Source organism: Cetorhinus maximus, chromosome 21 (assembly GCF_964194155.1).
Source record: "Cetorhinus maximus chromosome 21, sCetMax3.hap1.1, whole genome shotgun sequence".
Taxonomy (NCBI): domain Eukaryota; kingdom Metazoa; phylum Chordata; class Chondrichthyes; order Lamniformes; family Cetorhinidae; genus Cetorhinus; species Cetorhinus maximus.
The window spans coordinates 56,469,423-56,489,597 of NC_135899.1; the positions used below are offsets into that span (position 1 = coordinate 56,469,423).

General features: G+C 43.5%; 1 protein-coding gene across 2 annotated transcripts in view; it reads right to left on the reverse strand.

Moving 5' to 3' along the window:
• The window catches only part of LOC144695889 (uncharacterized), a 58,356-nt gene extending 39,432 nt beyond the window's left edge, over nucleotides 1-18,924 (reverse strand). Inside the window, exons 1-4 of one of the 2 annotated variants that reach the window (XM_078566962.1) lie at nucleotides 18,764-18,924; nucleotides 10,001-10,192; nucleotides 7,938-7,994; nucleotides 878-968 (exon numbers count right to left, since the gene is read on the reverse strand). In XM_078566962.1, coding sequence (XP_078423088.1) covers nucleotides 878-968; nucleotides 7,938-7,994; nucleotides 10,001-10,078 — 226 coding nt within the window. In that variant the 5' untranslated portion in view covers nucleotides 10,079-10,192; nucleotides 18,764-18,924. Of the gene's footprint in view, nucleotides 1-877; nucleotides 969-7,937; nucleotides 7,995-10,000; nucleotides 10,193-13,708; nucleotides 13,814-18,763 lie in introns of those variants that run through there. The other variant, XM_078566963.1, reaches the window with a different exon arrangement.
• Between the last annotated feature and the right edge of the window lie 1,251 nt (nucleotides 18,925-20,175).

The following is a 20,175-nucleotide window of genomic DNA, read 5'->3' on the forward strand; positions in this document are numbered from 1 at the left end:
GCCTGAATACTAATGGTGATGGATATAAAATGTTTGCCCTTCTCAGAATATAGCATATGAAACAAGCAATGTGAAGGTACATTTTTAAAAGTAACATTCAAGAATTTCAAATGATTAACATTGTAACACTACGTGCTGTCATAGGAAGGCAATAAACAGAGGCTGCATACTAGCCCCACAGGAAGGAAGGGATCAATTACCTATCAAACTTTATATACGTGAGCAGAATATGCTGTAAATACTCCGCAGGTCAGGCAGCATGTGTGACTCTGTTCCTTCCTTCACAGATGCTATGTGACCCACTGAGTGTTTCTAGCACTTTCTGCTCACATTTCAGATTCCCAGCATCCGCAGTATTTTGCTTTTGCACCGTGAGGTTGAAATCTTGACATTTTAGGTAAAATCACTGAACTTGTTCTCCCAGCTGGGAGGCCACGTACCCTATAATTTATATTGCATTTCCTCATTTTCCTGTCAAAATACATCATTTCACAATTCTCTGTTTGTTCTCTTGTTCTCCCAGCTGGGAGGCCATGTTCAAGAGAGTGTGGGTCAGAAATAGGTCTAAAGTGCCAATTCTATGGCTCGTGCTCCCTTTGGGGGTCCTCGTGCCAGTATGCAGCCTCTAAATTATCTTTAGATTTTGCTTTTAACTGTTAGAGTTAATGCTGCAGATTGTTAAAAGTAATAAATGGATTCAATTGACAGTGGCTCCACTTTCAACTCCTCACTTCAGGATCTGACTATTCTGCAACAAAGTCTAATGTGACCTGATGTCAAAGAACATGGAAAGGTTGTTAGTCCCAGCAAGCCTAATGTTGACCTTGTTAACTGGGGTTATTGGTTTCTGTTGGTATTTTTCTCACGAGAAACAGACCTGCTTGTTCGTGCTGAGATTCCAAGGGGACCATGAGGCTTGCACATAGTTGCCTTGTTGCTGCATTTGGAGTTGGCTCTTGAAACTCGACCTTTAGGCAAAGCAGTTGTCAAGAATGCAAACAATGAGTAACACTTTTCACCAACACATGCCAACAATCAATGAGCACAGGAAGAAACCTCATTTGTTTCAGCGATTGAGAGACCTGTCTATTAGATTATAGCCTAATAAGAGATGGAAGATAATTTTTCTTTAAGCTGAGTTCTGAAAGAATTTCTGTCATATGCCCTTCCATTATTTATTTTCTGCTCCTTATGTCTACATATGCACACATTCAAAAGGTGTAAATCCAAGATGGATTACCATTTCTTTGTTAAAATCTAAACTCATCTGATTTACAACCATTCTACTTCTCTTTATCTCTGAAGCAGAGTAATACAGACTCAAAATGTTAACTCTGTTTCTCTCTCCACAGACGCTGTCAGACCTGCTGAGGTTTTCCAACATTTTCTATTTATTTCAGATTTCCAGCATCCACAGTATCTTGCTTTTATACAGGTATGCTACCTGATTTAACATATCTTAGTTTAAGCAAAATATCCCAGTGCTAGATCTGCTTTTGTTTGTTAAAAGCAATCAACATATGAAGACTTCCTTGTCACTTCAAAATTATTAGCGTGTGTAACTTTGAGATTGAACATGAAGTAGATAGATGATTTATAAAGCCAATCTGATGACATGAAATGATGCCTGTGTTACATTAAAGAAGCAGGAATAATATTGTGCAGTAGTATGCAGTGTGGAACTGTTCAGCGGATTAGACTGAGATGAAAAGCATGCTTTTAAACTGGCTTGTACACTATTTAATAGGGTGTGACTGTAAATTATGTCACTGAACTCAAATTGAAAACATATCTTGTTCTGTTTGTTCAGTTGATTGCACTGCAGTGTATGTCGGTTAAATAAGTGACTTATAAAAAGCAAATTCTTGCTATATTAATTTTGTCATTATCTATTCTATTAATTGTAGAATGAATTATGTGTTTCTATTATAGACAATGTCTCTAATTGGTTTTAAATTCCAATGTACATACTTTAACTACTCACCATCAGACAAGACACAGGCTGTGCCTGAATTCCCTTATTATTGTTAGCATTAACAGTGTGCTGTTACCAGGCAATCTTGAGCTTTTTGGAATATTATTGTAAATTTGCAGTTCTATTCCAACAAGGGAAGAATTATTTGGCATTCTGTCAAAATCTCATGAATTGTTAATTGCTTTCAGAATAGTGGAGAATATAAGTTAACACAGATCAGTCAATAAGCAAAAGGTTTAAGTTTTGTCTCAGTGTTAAAGAAGGATTGGAGAGAAGGGAGAAAGAAATAGAAGGAAGGAGGAGGGCAGGCAATGCACATTGGAAGGTGGTGGCAGTGGTGGTCAGTGCCAACGCTGCATAGAAGAGGTTGGCCATCCAGTGCAGAAACTGGATGAATGATTTCATCTGTGCCACCAGGGTAAGGCAACCACCTTATCACTCGAAACTCACACACTCACAAGCCCATCACATATTCACTGGTATCTCACTCACTGCCAGCTCAAGGGACATCACCACTCACCCTCTCACACACACCATCACATCTCCATCTGGCCTCATCTCCTCTGGAGACTGCTTCCTCAGCCCTCGCCATCTTGAGGCCACTTGCACAGATCAACATGTGCCCCCACACACACCTTGGGATATCCCCTTCCCCAGTACAGCCCTCGTCCTGCAGCCTCTTCCCTCACTTCTCCCCCCCTTCCCCATGCGAGCGCTAGCCCTCCAGCCATTGAAAAGCTACCCCTGCCTTTTGGCTGGTCTGGTAGGTGGAGGCCTGCCCATGAGCCCCCCTAAAAGTGATGTGGTGCTGCCTGCGAAGCCTGGCACTGATGACCGCGAGTGCTGCCTGAAACAAGGTGGCCAAATAAACCTCAAAGTCCCAAATGAAGTGCAGCTCGCTCAGTGCACCTCACTTATGTACAGTTGTGAAACGCCAGTGTGCCCAGATGATCCAGTGTGGGGGGGATGGTTCCAGTGAGCAGGGCTTATAATGAGATGCTGAAGCATTGAAATTAGGTTTCTGACGTGCAGCAGTGGGAAATGCGGCCTGCCATTGATGGATACCACGGACAATTGCTAACTGGTTTCACAACGGCGTAAAACCGATTTTTGACCTTCTCGCCATATTGTCCGCTCACGCCGCCCAACACGCCCAACACCAACAGGAGCGGAAAATTCCCCCCAAAGATTTAAATTTCATTTTTTAGCCTCTCCAAATCCTTTCAAAAGGGAAAAAATCAAAATGGATGAAAAATCTATGGGAAGCTTAAACATACACGAAACCAGGAAACTGAGTCAGCAGGTGAGTGAGTGGCAGCAGAGTGCAGCATTAGAATCTCCTGTTTAATGATTGGTAAAATGGAGTTGCTGAGGATTGTCCTGTTTGCCATTCCACGTGAAAGCACAGCACACCAGGCAGAAGATGACCAAGACTCAACTCTTTCCAAAGGACTGGGAATCAGATGCATAGGATGACATACCTTAGGGAAGCCGCCATGTTAGGACTACCCAAGCATACAATTTTTGGCAGATAGCCCAAGTCTGCATGCCATAAATTCTTACTCATGAACCTGTTACATATTTACTGCAAATGCTCCCTCAACCTTATAGCTCTCTCATTGCTTATAATACATACTCCAGCTGGGCATAAATAGAAGTTACAACTTACAGTTGTGACATATCTTCAAAGGCTTTGTGCATAAAATTATTTGCACACAACCTAACTGCTTGCTCACTTAACTATAAGCTGCAGGTTGGGCACATATCTGAACCAGTGTACATGTTCCTTTAAGTTACAAGATGTCAAGTCTGCTCTTTGCTAACACATTAAGATTGTACATGTAAGGAAGCTACCCTGAACTAAAGGAGGGTTCAAAAATTTCAAGCCTGTGACTTCCTTACGTCATGAATATCCTTCTTTACAAGAGCATTAGGGACAGGAAAAGCAACATACCTTAATAACGTTCAAGGAAAGTAATTGCATCTTGACCTGCTTCTGAATTACTGCCACACATACCCACATAAACATAACACACTTAGCAAAGTGTAGTACAAGCTCTAGTTGAAGATATGTTCTGGAGCCTACGCTCTCACGTTTGTTCCTTGTTTGCCATATGTAGGTCTGAGAGTATTGACAGGAGCAGAAATGGACGGCAGCCTCTCACTAAAGGCTCGAACTACACACCTTCTAACGTTCCAGATAATGCAGTTAGTGAGCCTGATGAGCTAGCATTGAATGAGTCACAGTGCACGAGAAAGAAGGGGTAAGTACTGATGGCTAAGGAAGAGTAAGCTGCATGCCTGTCAATGATTTATTATATTTTGTGTAATGAGCAATGCAGTAAAACTGAGCATTTGCATGTACTGGAAGCTACATATATCAAGGCACAGGGCCTTGTTCTTAATGCAGACAGAAAGAACATGTTCACGCATTGCGCCTGTTTCAGCTAAACAGAATAAGTGACAGCCATTCACTGACTCATTCCTCAGCGGAATACCTTGACCAATTAGGGTCAAGCTGCCTGGTTTAAATTTCAAACAATGCTTGGCAGTTAACTGTCAGTCACCATCACTGGTACATTCTCCATGGAAACGACAATACCAATCAGAGTCCACTTACCAACCAATCAGCACTCTCTTCACATACAGTGTAAATTGTTGTTTTCCCCTTATATTGGTATCCTTGTGAAGTGTCCTGATGAGTGCAAGACGAAAAGCTTGGACATGTCTATTTTTTCAGCAATAAAACTGAGCAGTTGTATCATGCTTCAATAATCAGTGGAAAAGGAGATGCAAATGCTACAGTTGTAGCACACTTCTACAGCAATGGCCAAGGAAAGTGGTCTCTTTTGCTGAAGTCTGTACAGCCATTAGCCATTAGACAAATAAAGTATTAGGAGCGAATATTCGGACTCCATTTTAGGTGCATTATGTTTATGCAACATCTGCAGTTCTAAATCCAGCTCTTACAACACAGTTCAATTCTTGGTGTGAGATGTGCAGCTTCTCTAACTAAGTGGCTTGTCACAGATCAACTGGCAGAGCTGTTGTTCACCAATTAGAATCAGAATCCACAGCTCCCAAGTGCAATTAAAATCCAATATTCAAATGAAATTGAATAGACACAATGGAGCAATTGTAACTTAACTCACTGGGAAGGAAACCCACAAAAATACTGGTTTTACACCAGCCCAATATTAGTCTCCATTGACATCATTTCATTGATGGGTGGGTCAGGTTTGGTAAATATTCACATCTTAATCAGTTCCTCAGAAAATAAATTCATCTTCCCTCAACTAACCATGTAAAGTATGTATAAAATGTTATTTAGAAAATGTTAAATGGCTTAGAAAAGGTGAATCTTCCATATTTCTTTTTAAATATTGAACCAGAGGTCATTAATATAAACCATGAATTATAAAGTTAGGATAGATGCCAGAAGGTATATTCTGGCTAAAGAAAAAAGGTACTGCAATATCTGCAACAAACTCACTAGGGATACAGTGTTCGGGGTTTCCAAAACAGTTGGATGCTAGACTAGGGAAGCATTTCTTGTCCTTTACTGATCTATAAGGCACATGTCCTTGCCTTTAATTCATGGCTTGCTGAGTAAAACATGACATTGAGTTATTGACATCAGAAATGTTCAGTGTTAATGATGTAAAAAATAGTTTTTCTTCTACTATTTTTAGTGACAACATCTATTTAAACTGTTTAAAAACTAGTGACAGTGTCACATGGCTGTTTAGTCCTAAAAGTTCTCAGTTAATTTTGGCTAGTCGTGTTTTATTCTTGGTAGCTTTCGTATATTATTGAGGTTTCATATTCAGATGAAATATGCAAAATAAGTGTCCTCAGGTATCATAATAAAATCTTTTACAAGGAGGAAACCACATTCACAATGTTTTTTTTAAAAAGCATTTGTACATGATTTTTTGCTATTAATTATAAATTTGGGGTATTTTATGGAGCCATCTCCTCTTTTAACCATTTCTTAGCAGTTGCCATAATTAAGTCGTGACTCTACAGTCTGAAAGTTGCATTATTTCAGTAATCAGCTCTTGTAGGATTCAATGACCCTAAAAATTACTTTCTGTGGCACTCTGATTACTGGATTAGCGATGTGCCATATTTAACACTTCCGTCAGAAATGAAAGAATATTAAAGCAGACCAGAGAATTTGCAGCTACAGTAACTATTTATGTACAGTTCAATGGAACTGTGATGCATAAAATAATCTGACAAATCTTATGAGCATAAATATTTAAGTTAAATATAATGAGCAGAGAGCATAGAGTACTTACCTATTTCAAGTAATGATTCTGGACAATAACAGAGTCCTTGGATTGGCAAATTCTACCTGTGTTCAACCTCTCATCCTCTTTCAGACTCAGGATGAGCTGAATCGAATTGTGATGTGATGCATGTGATGCGAGTTTTACATTGTGGTTGACTGAATGTTAGGGTTCAGAATGAATTATTTCATACACAGAAGTTAGAGCACAGAGACAGCCAATTCAGCCCAACCAGTCTCCATTAGCATTTACCCTCCACACAAGAAAATACTCTTAATCACATCTACCTGACCTGTGCCCATATGCCTATTTCATCTTTTTCTTCAACCACCAATACAATCTAATTCGGAATGTGGATAAAGTTTCTGTGTCAACTAATGACCCTGGAATTGAATTCCCAGCCTCCCTGTGTGAAGAAGTTTCTCCTCTTGCTGCTCTAAATTTCTTACATTTAATCTGGAGCCTAATTGTCTCTTGTTCTCGACCACTCAAATGCTGGAAAAAGGCTGCTTCTATTTGCCCTGCCTTTCCATAATTTTAAACAATTCTATCATTGTGTTTTGTGGTCCTTCACTTTTTAACGTGTTAGGGCTCAGAGTCACATGTCTAGGGAAATTCCAGATAGTTATCTTAGTGACAAATGCAAACAATGACCAATTGTACCCAGTTAGCATCTGACATTGCTTTTCATTATTAGAATCTGTGTTTGTACTAAGCTTTGAGATGATGCATAATATTACACCTTCTGTTCTATTTAAGTAAACACAGAATCCTGTCAAAACTAAGATACATTTCACTCCACTGATGTGTTACCAGACAAAAGTCAATGGGGAGCCACATTAACTTGTTTCAGAAATAGGAAAGTTCTCTATTTCCATTGGTGCAGGCATTAGCAATTTAAAACAATGGCTACTGTCTGAAGTGAAACAAGTAAATGCAAACATTTGCAAGAGAATGGTTTACATTGATACTTCAAGCGGTCAATAGATTTTTGGTTACTGAGGAAATTAAGGAATATGGGAATAGGGCAAGAAGGTGGAGCTGAGATAGAAGATTTATTTAATGGTGGGCAGGCTCGAAGGACCAACCGGCCTACTCCTGCCTCTTTGTCTTATGTTCTTAATTGATGTCCTTATTTCTTGAATTTCTTGCCTCTTCCCTTCCCTGTGCCCAGGTTATGCTCATTGACCATGTCAGAAGTCAATCGTCATTTTTTCACCTGTCTGCTGAAGGTTGTTGACACTTGTCAGGGCCTCATTCTATAGATACCAGTAGCTCTCTTCTACACAGACCATCTGTTTTGTTTGATACACAGCACCACACAATATATCTACATCTACACACAATATGTCTACACACATTACCATTGAAGGAGCTTGCACAGCAACAATTTTGAGATGTTTCAACTGAGAGCCCCACCACCCACACATTCCACTCCCTGTAAATTGGTTGAAGTCCTAATGGACTGTTCTGTGACAGGCAGCTCAAACTGAGTGAATAGTTGGTGACCTTGTTACCAGGTGATTCACATCACAATGTCAATGAGGAGATGTTCGCTTCTTTTGATCTTTTTCATTACAATCTAACCGCAAGTTATAAAATGTAAAACGCTCAACACAATTATTAATTTACATTAACCTGCCTTATCAAGAGAAAATAATACTCACTGCTGCTGTCATGTAGGAAAAAGGCTCAATCCTAAATCCGGTTAAGTGCAGTTTTGGCTGTGTGTATGGTAGAAGAGAATTAACAGTTAAAGACATTCAAAGGAACATGGGAACAGGAGTAGGCTATTCAGCCCCTCAAGCTTGTTCTGCCATTCAATTAGACCATGACTGTTCTGTGAACTAACCCATCCTACCCACCTTAGTTCTGTACCCTTTAATACCCTGACCTAACAAAAATCTATCCATCTCAGCTTTTTGGAAGGAAAAGTTCAAGATTTCCACTCCCCAATGGGCAGGATTTTACTGTCGGCGAGCGGGGGCAGGGCCCACTTGCCGACGCGTAAAATGACATGGGATGATGTCGTGGGGAACTCCCGACGTCACCCCGCTCCATATAAATTTTCAGGAAGGCGGGGGCTCAGCAAAATCAGCTGCGCACCCGCTGACCTGTCAGTGGCCAACTGAGGCCATTGGCAGATCAATTAAAGTCATTAGTGGACGTGCCCGTCCAACCTTAAGGTTGGCGGGCAGGCCAGGAGCCCCGGCGGGAGGTAGAAAAGACATGAAACCTCATCCATGGGTGGGATGAGGTTTCATGTAGGGTTTTAAAAATGTTAATAAAGTTTTTTTGAAAATTATGAACATGTCCCAACTCATGTGACAGTATCACATAAGGGGACATGTAAGGGAATTTTTTTTTTTCTATTTTTAATATTTTTGAAAGTAGAGGCGATCTCCCTGAGGCTGCACTTAGCCTCAGGGAGATGAGTGCACTCTTTCGTGCGCATGCGCGAAAGAGCGCACTCTCAATTTTAGGGATTCCCCCCACTCACCCCGCCTGCACAGGGAGCGCATAGTGCTTCCCTGCGGACATCACGCTGGGCGGGCTTTAATTGGTCCACCCACATAAAGTGGCGCCGTGCCTCCAATCGGGGGCGCTGATCAGAAGCGCGCCTGCACACGCCTGCCCATCAACTTCCCCCCAATGGGGGGAAAATTCTGTCATATGTGTGCAGAAATGCTTTTTGACATCATCCCAGAACAACCTAGCTCTGATCATAAGGCTATGCCCCCTTGTTCTGAACTTCCCCACCAGAGGAAAATGTTCCTCTCTATTCCTATCAACTATTTTGATTAAATGCTTCAATTAGATCGTCCATTAATCTTATAAATTCAAGGGAACACAAGCCCAATCTATGCAATCTGTCAAGGTAAGATTCTGATGAATATGCACTGCATCTGCTCCAAGGTCAATATACCCTTCCGAAGATACAGTGACCAATACTGAATACAGTGCTCCAGATGGAGTTTAACTAGAGCTCTCTACAGCTGGAACATAATCTCCACTCCTTTGTAATCCAGTCCTTTTGAGAAAAAGGCAAACATTTCATTAAACTTTTTAATTACTTTGTGCTTACCTGCTCACTGGCTTTTAGTAATTTCTGTGTTTGGACCTCCAAATCTCTCTACTCCTCCACAATTCCTAGTTTCTAGCCATTTGGAAAATAGCCTGATCTATTTGTCTTAAGTTGAAAATGGGTGACCTCACACTTTCCCAAATTGAACTCCATCTGCTACAGTTTTGCCCACTCACTTAATCATCAATATCCCATTAAAGTTTTCTCACCCATCTACATAGTTACTGTACCACCTAACTTAGTACTGTCAGCAAACTTAGTGAAACAGCTCTCCATCCCCTCTTCCAAGTCATCTACAAATATAGTGAAAAACTGAGGGTCCAGTATAGTTCCCTGGGGGACTTTCAATTCGTATCAGGTGTAGAGGGAACTGAGCTAGACAATCGCTTGAGGTCATGTTATGAATCTGCTATTTAATGAAACACATTTCTATCTGCATTTCAATAATATGCATACAACATTTTGTAATATTACTATATTAGCATTCTGCACACATAAATACAGGTGCATTACCAGCTTGAGATAAGCAAATAACTGGCTAGCTCAACAGAGACAGATAGATAGATGGAGATAAAATCTATTTTAATAAATTATTTTGTGGCAATATTAAGTGCTAAAAATTGGAAGGGTAATGGAAGTCAGTACCATCAACATCAGTCTCCACCAGCTTAAAACCCCATTGAGAATCTTCTTTAAGACAGAGCGAGTGTACTGCAGGACCATGTCTATTTGGTGTCCTTTTGTGTCAAACAGTTGTACTTTTGCTACTGGCTTGCTGGATGTCACAAGGTAGTTTACACAATGAGGTAACAGTGGTCATCCACCTTTGTGATGAGGCTGAAAGAGAGTGAAACACAAATTACAAACATACGAATAAGGAGCAGGAGTAGGCCATTCAGCCCCTTGAGCTGCTCCACCATTTTGTAAGATCATGGCTGATCTGATAGTAACCTGAAATCTGCATCCCACCTACCCCCGATAACCTATCACCCCCCTTGCTAACCGAGAATCTATGCCTTCAAAATATTCAAAGACTCTGCTTCCACCGCATTTCCAGGAAGAGAGTTCCAAAGACTCACTACTCTGAGTGAAAAAATTTCACCTCATCTCTGTTTTAAATAGGCAACATTCTTCCTTGCATAATGTACTGCATGCCAGATCAATTAATTTCTTAAGATAACAGGGTTATTTATTATAAGCCAGTTTAAGTACAAGTATGCAGCCTCTCAGTGGTTCAGACCTTTTATATACACCCAAAAAGACAGATAAGACCTTGTTCTAACATCTCATCTGAAAGATAGCATATTTCTCCTTCAGCCCCGCCAGCCTGGATTATGCTCCCAAATTATTGGAGTGGGGTTGAACTCATATGATTCTGGCTAAGGTGCAAGAGTGCAGTCCCATAAAACCACAGTTGATGCCTGCACTGAGTGGGGCAGTAAATCACATGGGGCAGAATTTTGACATCGGTGTGTGGGGGCGGGTCCCACATGCCAATGCATAAACTGGCTCGTGGTAACGTTGGACATGCATCCCAATGTCACCGTTCGCCATCGCAATATTTCAGTGGGCGGGCACACGTTGATCTCCGATGCGTGCCTGCCATTAATTAACGGGCCAGTTAAGGCCCTTGAGCCACTAATAGACTGTGATTTTTCGGGGCCTGTGCGATCTTCAGATCGCATGGGCAGGCGGGTAGGCCGCATTTTTAAAAACCTCATCCACGGGCGGGATAAGAGGGTTGAGTGGGGTCGCGAGTGGTCTTTGGTAGATATTTAATGTTTAAACTTACTCCTACTTGCCTGTTTGAGCAGGACAACTTCAAATCTCTTCACAGCTGCTTGGACAGGAATAACAGGCTTCAGATAAGGACTCTGGAGTAAACATCATTCTTGGGGCCTTGCTGATTTTAGGAAGCCTTCCCTTACCCTGGGAATGGGAGTTGTGCTCTCCACTGGAGGTACCTCCTCTGAGGAGGAAGGGAGGGTCAGAAGGGGGAGGAGGCCAGGAGTCCATATTCAGCCTCTAGGGGAGCCACCTTTGGGAGGACAGGCGCAGGCACAAGGGGCGCAGGGCCAACAGGAAGTGCAAGGCGGAAGGAGCCACAGAAAACACCACTATCCTGCTGCCAGGGTATACAGGCGGCAAAGCCTCTACCTCAATATGTCTGAGGTGCAGTGCCGAAGGAGGCTCCATCTCTCAAGGGAGACAGTGGCCTTCATCTGTCAGATGATAGGCCCTGAGGTATGCACCAACTGTGTGGGTGGGCACCCCATGCCAGTGGCATTGAAGGTCATGGCTGCCCTCAACTTCTATGCCTCCGGCTCTTTCCAGGGGTCAGTGGGTGATCTTTGTGGGGTCTCCCAGTCAGGTTGTTCCAAGCTGGTGACAGACGCTCTGTTCAGGTGTGCATTGACTTTCATTCACTACTGCACGGATGAGGCCAGCCTGGCAGAGCAAACCAGAAGCTTCGTGGCCATTGCTGGCTTCCCCCGCGTCCAGGGTGCTATAGACTGTACACATGTGGCCATCAAGGCGCCAGCAGGTGAGCCCGGTGCCTTCGTCAACAGGAAGGGATTCCACTCCATGAACGTGCAGATAGTGTGTGATCACAGGATGCTGATTCTACAAGTCTGTGCAAGGTACCCAGGCAGCTCCCACGACGCCTACATCCTCAGACACTCCCAGGTGCCGAGGCTCTTCAGTGCTCCGGCTCAGCTGGATGGATGGCTGCTGGGCGACAAGGGCTATCCCCTCAGAAGGTGGCTCATGACGCCTCTCCGCCATCCAAGAACAGAAACTGAGCAGCGGTACAATAGGAGCCGCGCCTCCACAAGGGCTGTGGTGGAGAGACCCATTGGTCTTCTCAAGATGCGCTTCCGATGCCTGGACCGCTCAGGGGGCGCACTCCAATACCCCCCAGATCGTGTGTCACTGATAGTGGTTGCATGCTGTGCTCTCCACAATTTGGCGCTGGAAATGGGGGACACAGTGGAGGAAAAAGATGTAGACGCAGATACTCTGTCTGCACACGATGACTCCAGTGGTGAGTCCAAGGACAAGCAAGGTCAGGAGAACGCTGAGGGGGTAGACACTGACCCGGGCAACCTCCAGGGAGGCAGGGACACCTGGGAGGCTTTAATCCAATGAACCTTCAGCTAGCCCACCACAGATGGACCTCCAACACACGCCAGGGCTACAGACTCCGTCCTCGATACCTGAGAGCAACATCTGCCTGGTTAGGAACATTAACTATGTGCAGTGTCAATAAAGCTCAATGACAAACAAGACACTCATAACATCATGGGTTCCCGTCCACCTGCAGAAGTAAGGAATCACCCTGAGCCATGTTAACATATGAAGCATTCAATGAGTGTAACAAATAAAACAGAAAAGAGACTTAGTTCAAAGGTGTTGAGCAGCACACCAAATTATAATCAGCTAATAGCGGGGCAACATAAAACCACCAGTGAGAAGCCTGTGGTGTGCCTAAGGTGCCCTAAGTTTACTTTTTCGGGTGCAACGTCAAGGTGCTCCCCCCTCGCTGGCACTGGCATTTGAGACAGCCTGCACTGTGCTGTCCTGTTGGCCTCGATGACTTTGGCGAGCGTCCTCTGGCCTGTGGAGTCTGTGCTGGCCGCGTCTGGGAGGGAGTGACCAGTTCCACTGCTGGCATCTCCCCAGTCGCCGCAGCCTCATCGGATGCCATGGTCACTGGCAGAGGGGCAGAGGAGCTGCTACCCTCATCCGGAGCGCCCTGAGAGGAGCTCACAGAGACGACAGGCAGCTGCTGCGCCAATGTAAGGTCGCTTCGGACCTCCATGCTCACCATTGATGGATGGGCACTGAGCTGGGTTACTTGGTGCCCAATCCATCTCCCACACTGACACTGACCAGCTGAGGTCATAGTCGCTGTGAGGGTTTGCAGGTCCAAGCGCGTCCCCAGGAAGCCCTGATTGTTCTCCTGGAGGAGCTTCTCTATGAGAGTCGCCACTCTCTCCATGGGGGAGGCATTGCACTCGGCCATGAGGGTCAATGCATTGCTGATGCTCCACATGGACTCCTCCATTATGGAGACCATACCACAGATAGCCTCATGTATCTCTGCCAGATCCTCTCACACACCCTGTTGGATTTCCAGCATCTGCTGTTTCAGGGATGACTCCAGAGACACATCATCAGCCACAGACTGAGCATGTACCGGGTCCCCTGCAGTCCTCTGACTGCCGGTGCCATGGGCACTCTCTGTCTCCGCCTGCACCTCAAGCAAGAGTGAGGTGCCCTCACCACCGTGTCCCGGGACACTAGCCGACGATCTTATCCTCACCGAGGTGCTAGTATCTGCGCTGGTACCTGTCTGGCAGAGATGGTGTGACGCTGGTGCTTCTAATTGCTCTGGGCCCTCAGGTGTTAGTAGCGGCCCCTCTGCCTCCTCCTCCTGGCCCTGTTCCGGTAATGCTGGAAGGAAGAACAAGGACATTAGATTAGTTGATGTTGTAACACTGTTAATGTGCATGCCTGGCCCTCCGATCAGTACGCGCTCCTCCTTCCATAATCAATGGTAAACCCGTGTTGGCAGCTTAAATCACTAAACAGTCAACAGTGGAATGGTTGCAAGGACAGACATGGTGACCTCAGTGCACGGCACTCTTACCTCCCCCAGGCACCCTCACCGCCACCAGTGGACCTGGGCGCATGGTGCCTCTCCAGCTCCACTGTCTCCTACTCATAACTGGTTATAATCACCAACTGTGCCTGGCCTCCGCCAGTCTGCATCCGCTCCGCGTTATTGTGTGTGGTCTTCTCCCCTTCCAGTACGTCAGCAGCCTGACTTTGACATGTTTCGGAGTTCCAGCACTGCGCCTAGGTGCAGATCCTTGAGGTTGCCCCCAAAACAGTACTGTGGGTGTCAGTCTACCACATACAGCAGGTGCAGAGCCCAGCTCAGCACAACCCTCTTAGGATGATCTAGGCATGGGCATTATCTGCTGGCCCACCCAGTGAAGGTCACATGCTGTGAATGATTCAGTGCAGTAGCTACATTCAGAGCTTGGGGGGGGTGTCAGTGGGGGAACCTAACTGCTGTGTTAAGTGACCCCATGCCAACACGATGCTCACCCTTCCTGAGCACAACAGGTCATTGAAACACTTGCAGCACTGAACCCAGGTGCATCGTCGCCACCTCCTCCCAGGCACGTTTGGTCACGTGGGCCGCCTCCTCCTCCTGTCCCTTGGAACGGGGATCTCCAGCTGTGCTGCCACCTCCTTGGGGAGGTCAGCAAGGCACTCGTCCGAGAAGTGAGGGGCACAATGCCCCGCTGACCTGCCCTCCTGCCTGGCCTGCTCACCAGTAGCGGCCTTGGGAGCCCTTCTGCTGGCCATGGTTGATAGCCTTTGCAAGGCTGCCTGCGCGCTCTTTAAACAAGCTGCCGGGTCGCCATTGGACCCCGTGGTCATTGCAGTCCCGCTGCCGCCCGCCCACTCCCACTGCCCTCGGGAGCCGCGATTCACGCTGGGCGGGCCTTAATTGGCCTACCCATGTAAAATGGCGGCGCGGAGCCAATCACGGGCGGAGATCGGCTCTGCACCCAGCCGCGCCCACCCAACAGGGAGAAAATTCTCCCCATGGACAAAGAAGGTCCAGGTTCAATCATGTCTGACCCGAGTTCGATGCTCAATGCTGTATCAATATCCCAGTCTAATTATGCAAATTATGTGGACCAACTGAAGTATATGAATTACGTGTATGCTGAGTAACAGATACCCCGGAGTGAACACAAGGCTTCAATCAAGGCCAAAATCAAAACATACCGGGAATACTAGAAATCCGAAATGAAAATAGAAAATGCTGGAGATTCTCAGCAGATCTGTGGAGAGAGAAACAGAGTTGAAGTTTCAGAACTTCTAGAGTCAAGGTGTTCAGATTGTTCACTTCTCTGTATCTTTTGGGATTGACTAAAAGTTCTGGTATCTTCTGCCTCTTTAAAGAGCCCCCCCACCCCCGACAATGTGATCACACTGAACATATTTATATTCAGTAGACCAGAACACGTGGTGGGTAGACAGCCATTAAATGTTTTCCAAACCATATATTAACACACTGGGGAATTCAGACCAGTTGGTCAAAATTGGGACATCGATAATGCTCTTGCTCTCAGCCGGGAGATTCTGTATCTTATCCTTCATGTAGTTACTACTCAATTGGTGAGAGCCTTGTGTTCACTTCTTCCCCCTAAGCCCTTGCTGACATCAACACCCTTTCCACTTACCCTGACCAAAAGCTGCTGACGTTCAATTGCAAAAGGAAGCTTTAATGTGGCTGTCACTGGAGACTGGAATTTGAGCACAATTCTCTCAACTGCTGGGTGTCCATCACTCCACTGTTGTAGTTACCAGTAACTAGGTAACTGCAAAAGTAGTGCAGAAATACTCTATTTTTTCCCCTCCCCCATAAACCTATGAACTTGTAGATTCAGACATGAATAACAGGATTGAAGGGCCAGACTATGAATGGAATGTGTCAAAAACACATGGATTATTTGTGGGAGGCAATTTTCTCCTTTGTGATTTCACACGCACAAGATGCCAGAGCTGAAGAATGCCATTTCCACTCAACCACACAGAAATGGATAATGGATAAAGAAAAACTGTCAATGCTGGAAAAAGTATTTCCGAATCCAAATGAGAATGCTTTAATAAATAACAGGAAAAATGGCTTCTGAAAATTAGATTTCACCTCATCAACCTTTGAGGTGGTGGCATGCCAATTCAAAGGACAGGACATAAAGTCACAGCCTGAGACATCAGGAGGCCTTTGATAAAATGCCACATGAAAGGCTGTTTTGAAAACTAAAGTTGATGGGTGTCACAGGTAGGAAACCCATTTCAGGTGTGGCTCAGTTGGTAACATGCTTGCCTCTGTGTCAGAAGTTCATGGGTTCAAGCCCTACTCCAGAGACTTGAGCATATAGTCAAGGCTGCACTTTAATGCAGAACTGAAGCAGTGCTACACTGCCTGGAGGAAAATTCAGGTGATGTATATAATGAGCTACTGATCCAATGAAGTTGAAAAAGTGATAGTTAAAGGAAATGTATATATAGTATGATTTCATTGGTTCTGTTTATGACTGATTGGTAACTGCTCATTTTTGATGTTTATATTTTAACATTAGGATCAATCATTCCATTTCATGTTTTCCTGCTTGGCATTAGCATATGCTCTACCTGTTTAATGAAAATACAATTCGAGACAATCACACACAAAAGTGTCACAAATTTCCATGTGTCATGCATACCTAAAGAGCGATGGCCAAATTGTATGACAGATACAAGATATCTGTAATAATATTGCAGGTTGATTGAAATATGCAACAAAATGTTCACTTCGAGCTGGTGATGGTGCTGTTACTCTTTGACGGTAAAATGGCAAATACTCTGCAAGCTATTTTGCATCCTCTGCTGGCCAGAGGATGTTACAACATTTGTGGAATATTGGTTGACATCTGCTACCAAGTTAAACGTCAATGCGTGGTAAAAACAAAGGTGCTCCTGTCCAAGAGTGTGCTATCAACTGCTGTGTTCAATTCTTTTTAAAATAATATATAATGAGCTCTTCATTCCTTTCAAAGATTTGCGGAAGCATTTGGATCTCCTCATTTAGAATCACAGGATTGTTATGATGCAGAAGGTGGCCATTTGGCCCATCGCGTAAGCACCAGTCCTCCGAATGAGCAACTCATCTAGTACCATTCCCCTGCCTTTTCCCCCGTAATCTTGCACATTCTTCCTTTTTATATAACAGTCTCAATTTAGGAATCTGCTCTTATTTTTAGATTCAATGTTCCCCCCCACCCCACCCTTGTGTTTTACAGCTCTTTCGACTTCATGGCAAACAGGCTAGCAATAACTGAGTGGGTGGAAGCAATGGGTAAAATACCAGGGGGCGTGGGGTGGGGGTAGAAAGACTTATCCCCTCCCTCACTCCAGGCCCCGAGCCACTCCTTCAATTTTGCCAGCTTTCTCTCAAATTTAAAATGGGATGATCGTCCTTGATCAACCCATAACCTTCTCCAATCAATCCGTGTCTTTAATCTTTCTATGCTGCATTGGCAGTGTTAAATTTATACTGCATATTACTAATCCTGGTCCATTTTGGTTCTTTTTCTTGTAATAAGCATATTTCAGGTTAAATGATGGTTTATAAAGCAGAAAAAAATCTAAGAGGGAAAACAGTGGTAATGACACTAAATTGAAATAATACAATTTATACTTACAGACAAACAAGAAAATCATCACTGCTTCACAAGGAAGATAAATAGAAAATTCTGACTAAAGCTTATTTGATCAGATTTGACATTGCACTTGTAAAATCCTGGAGCCTTTGTTAAACTGATTCCTGTGCAGTGTTTTTTTCAATCATTCATGGGGTGTGGGCATCCCTGGCTAGGGATAGTCCACCCCTGATTTCCCCTGAAAAGATGGTAGCGAGCTGCCTTCTTGAATAAATCTGGGTGACTTCTTAGATCATTTCAGTGGATGGTTAAGAGTCTACCACATTACATTGGGTCTGGGGTCACAGAACAGCCAGACTGGATTAAAGGGGGTAGATTTCCTTTCCTCAAGGACATCAGTGAACCAGATGGGCTTTTACAATAATCCAGTAGTTTCATATTCACCATTACTAATATTAGCTTTTTATTTCAGACTTATTTAATTCATTGAATTTAAATTCTCCAGCTGTCATGGTGGGATTTGAATTTATGTCTCCAGGTCTCTGGATTATCAGTTCAGTAACATAACCACTATGCTACCATAACCTGCAATGCAATAACTTTGGGACTTAATGGAAACATATGGTATGGTGACCAATGATCAATAAAAGCTGGTCAATAACTTCAAGACTTCTGTGACTACCATAATTTGTAAAGAAAGCAATATTTACCATCTGATCATTTTCGGTCATTTACTAGGTGTGTATGTGTGCAGTGTGTGTACAGGATTTTTAACATTTAGTGTATTTTTGCTTCGTTTAGAACATATGGCTGCCTGGCTTCACGCTTTCAGCATATCTCAGATAGGATAGCAGCAACAAATACCACTGCCCTTTCCTGCCCGACCTGAGCTTGACAAGGGGCATGGGTGGGGAGGGTGCTGGGGTAGCTAGCTCAATTACTACTCCTGCCCTGTTGCCGACTGGTACAGTAAGCAGCACAATACCAGTGTAGGAGGATGCCAACAGGTACAGTGTGACACATCACTGTGAACAGGCACAACCGAGGACAAGGAAGTGATTGAAGCTACATTTACACCAATGACCTCAACCTTCATCCAGCAATAAATGCTGTGCATATGCAGAAATGCAATCTCCTAAAAAAAAATATGCACAGCATGCATTATGTAAAATCCTACCTTTGTATGTCAGAGTTGAATAGAAAAGCAATGATCTTATCTGAGCAAATCTTGTCCGTTCATTGAAAGAAGTGTAGGAATCCTGTACAGCTTACTTCAATTTCCTTTCCAGCCTGGTTTTCTGATACATGGTCATTCTGAGCAGCAGTACTCCAGCTCTCAATCTGTTAATCATGTGAGAATTCCAAGCGTGTACACATACCACCTAATGTTGCCATGTCACTCTTAGTAACTGTGTGGTTGATCTGATGTGTAAACAAACACAGGAGGAAACAGAGCATAATCCAGGGCTTCATAATTGCACATCATTTTAATCCATCTTCTTCATCTCGATAGCTTTATTTTCATGAAAGCATTGCCTTGCTAACCAGGCAAATTGCAAAAATCTGTCATTTTCACACATCTTAAGTCTTAGCATTTTTTAAAAAGGCCTTACAAATTAAAAATATATATTGTTTCCTTTATTTCTAAATATTGCAGTGCCTGAATTAGTTGTTCAATTGCAGTGTCTTATTTTGATGAGGTTTAAGAGTTTCAATAAGTTGGCCATTAAACTGCCCCACCACTGTTTTCTAACAGGAACTGAAGAGGTTTTTTTCAAAGCTAATCACCCCTTTGGTTAACATGACAATTGAAACACAGATATGCAACTACAAACCAGATCATAGAATTTGCATGTCCATTTTTGCATTACTTTAAACATCGTTCATAACTTTCAAGAAACTTAACTTGATGCAAATAATGCCACAGAGGGGTCAGTGTTTGTAAACTGGAGAACAAGCAAGGAAAGAAAGAGCAACATAGGAGCACAATTGTAGCCTTTATTCTAAATATAGATCCAATCCGTTCGCTTCTTAAAAAAATAGAACTGAAAGAGGGTCAAGATTTACTTATACATGGAATTCCTATTTGGACCTATCTGTTCCTTTGCCAAAATTGGCATTTAACACCCCATCCAATGTAAGAAATTGCAATTGTTATAATATAGTTCACAAATGCTTTGTTTTGTTCAAAGTTATTAAAGAAAAGGAATATAACTCATTTTGCCTGTGTGAATTTGGAAATATTTACGCTTTATATAGCATGCATCTTAATACAAAGCTCCCCCTCACCACCCACCTTCAACATTTCCCACTCCAAATATTTTCCCTCACATCTTGACAAGTCGACTAACATGGGGCTGGCCCGCAATATCTCACTTAAGTGACAGTCTTCACCATGGGCACAAGCCATTGAATACCAGCGAGATAAATTATCATCTGGGGAATCATATTGAAGCTCAGTCAGTCCTCATCCAATTTCCATTCATGTCTACTTCTCAGGAGTCACTGACTATTAATCAGGTACACCACCCTGACTGGTTCTCACTTTCGTAACCTAGAGTACTGGGGTCAATTGGAACATTCCCATCT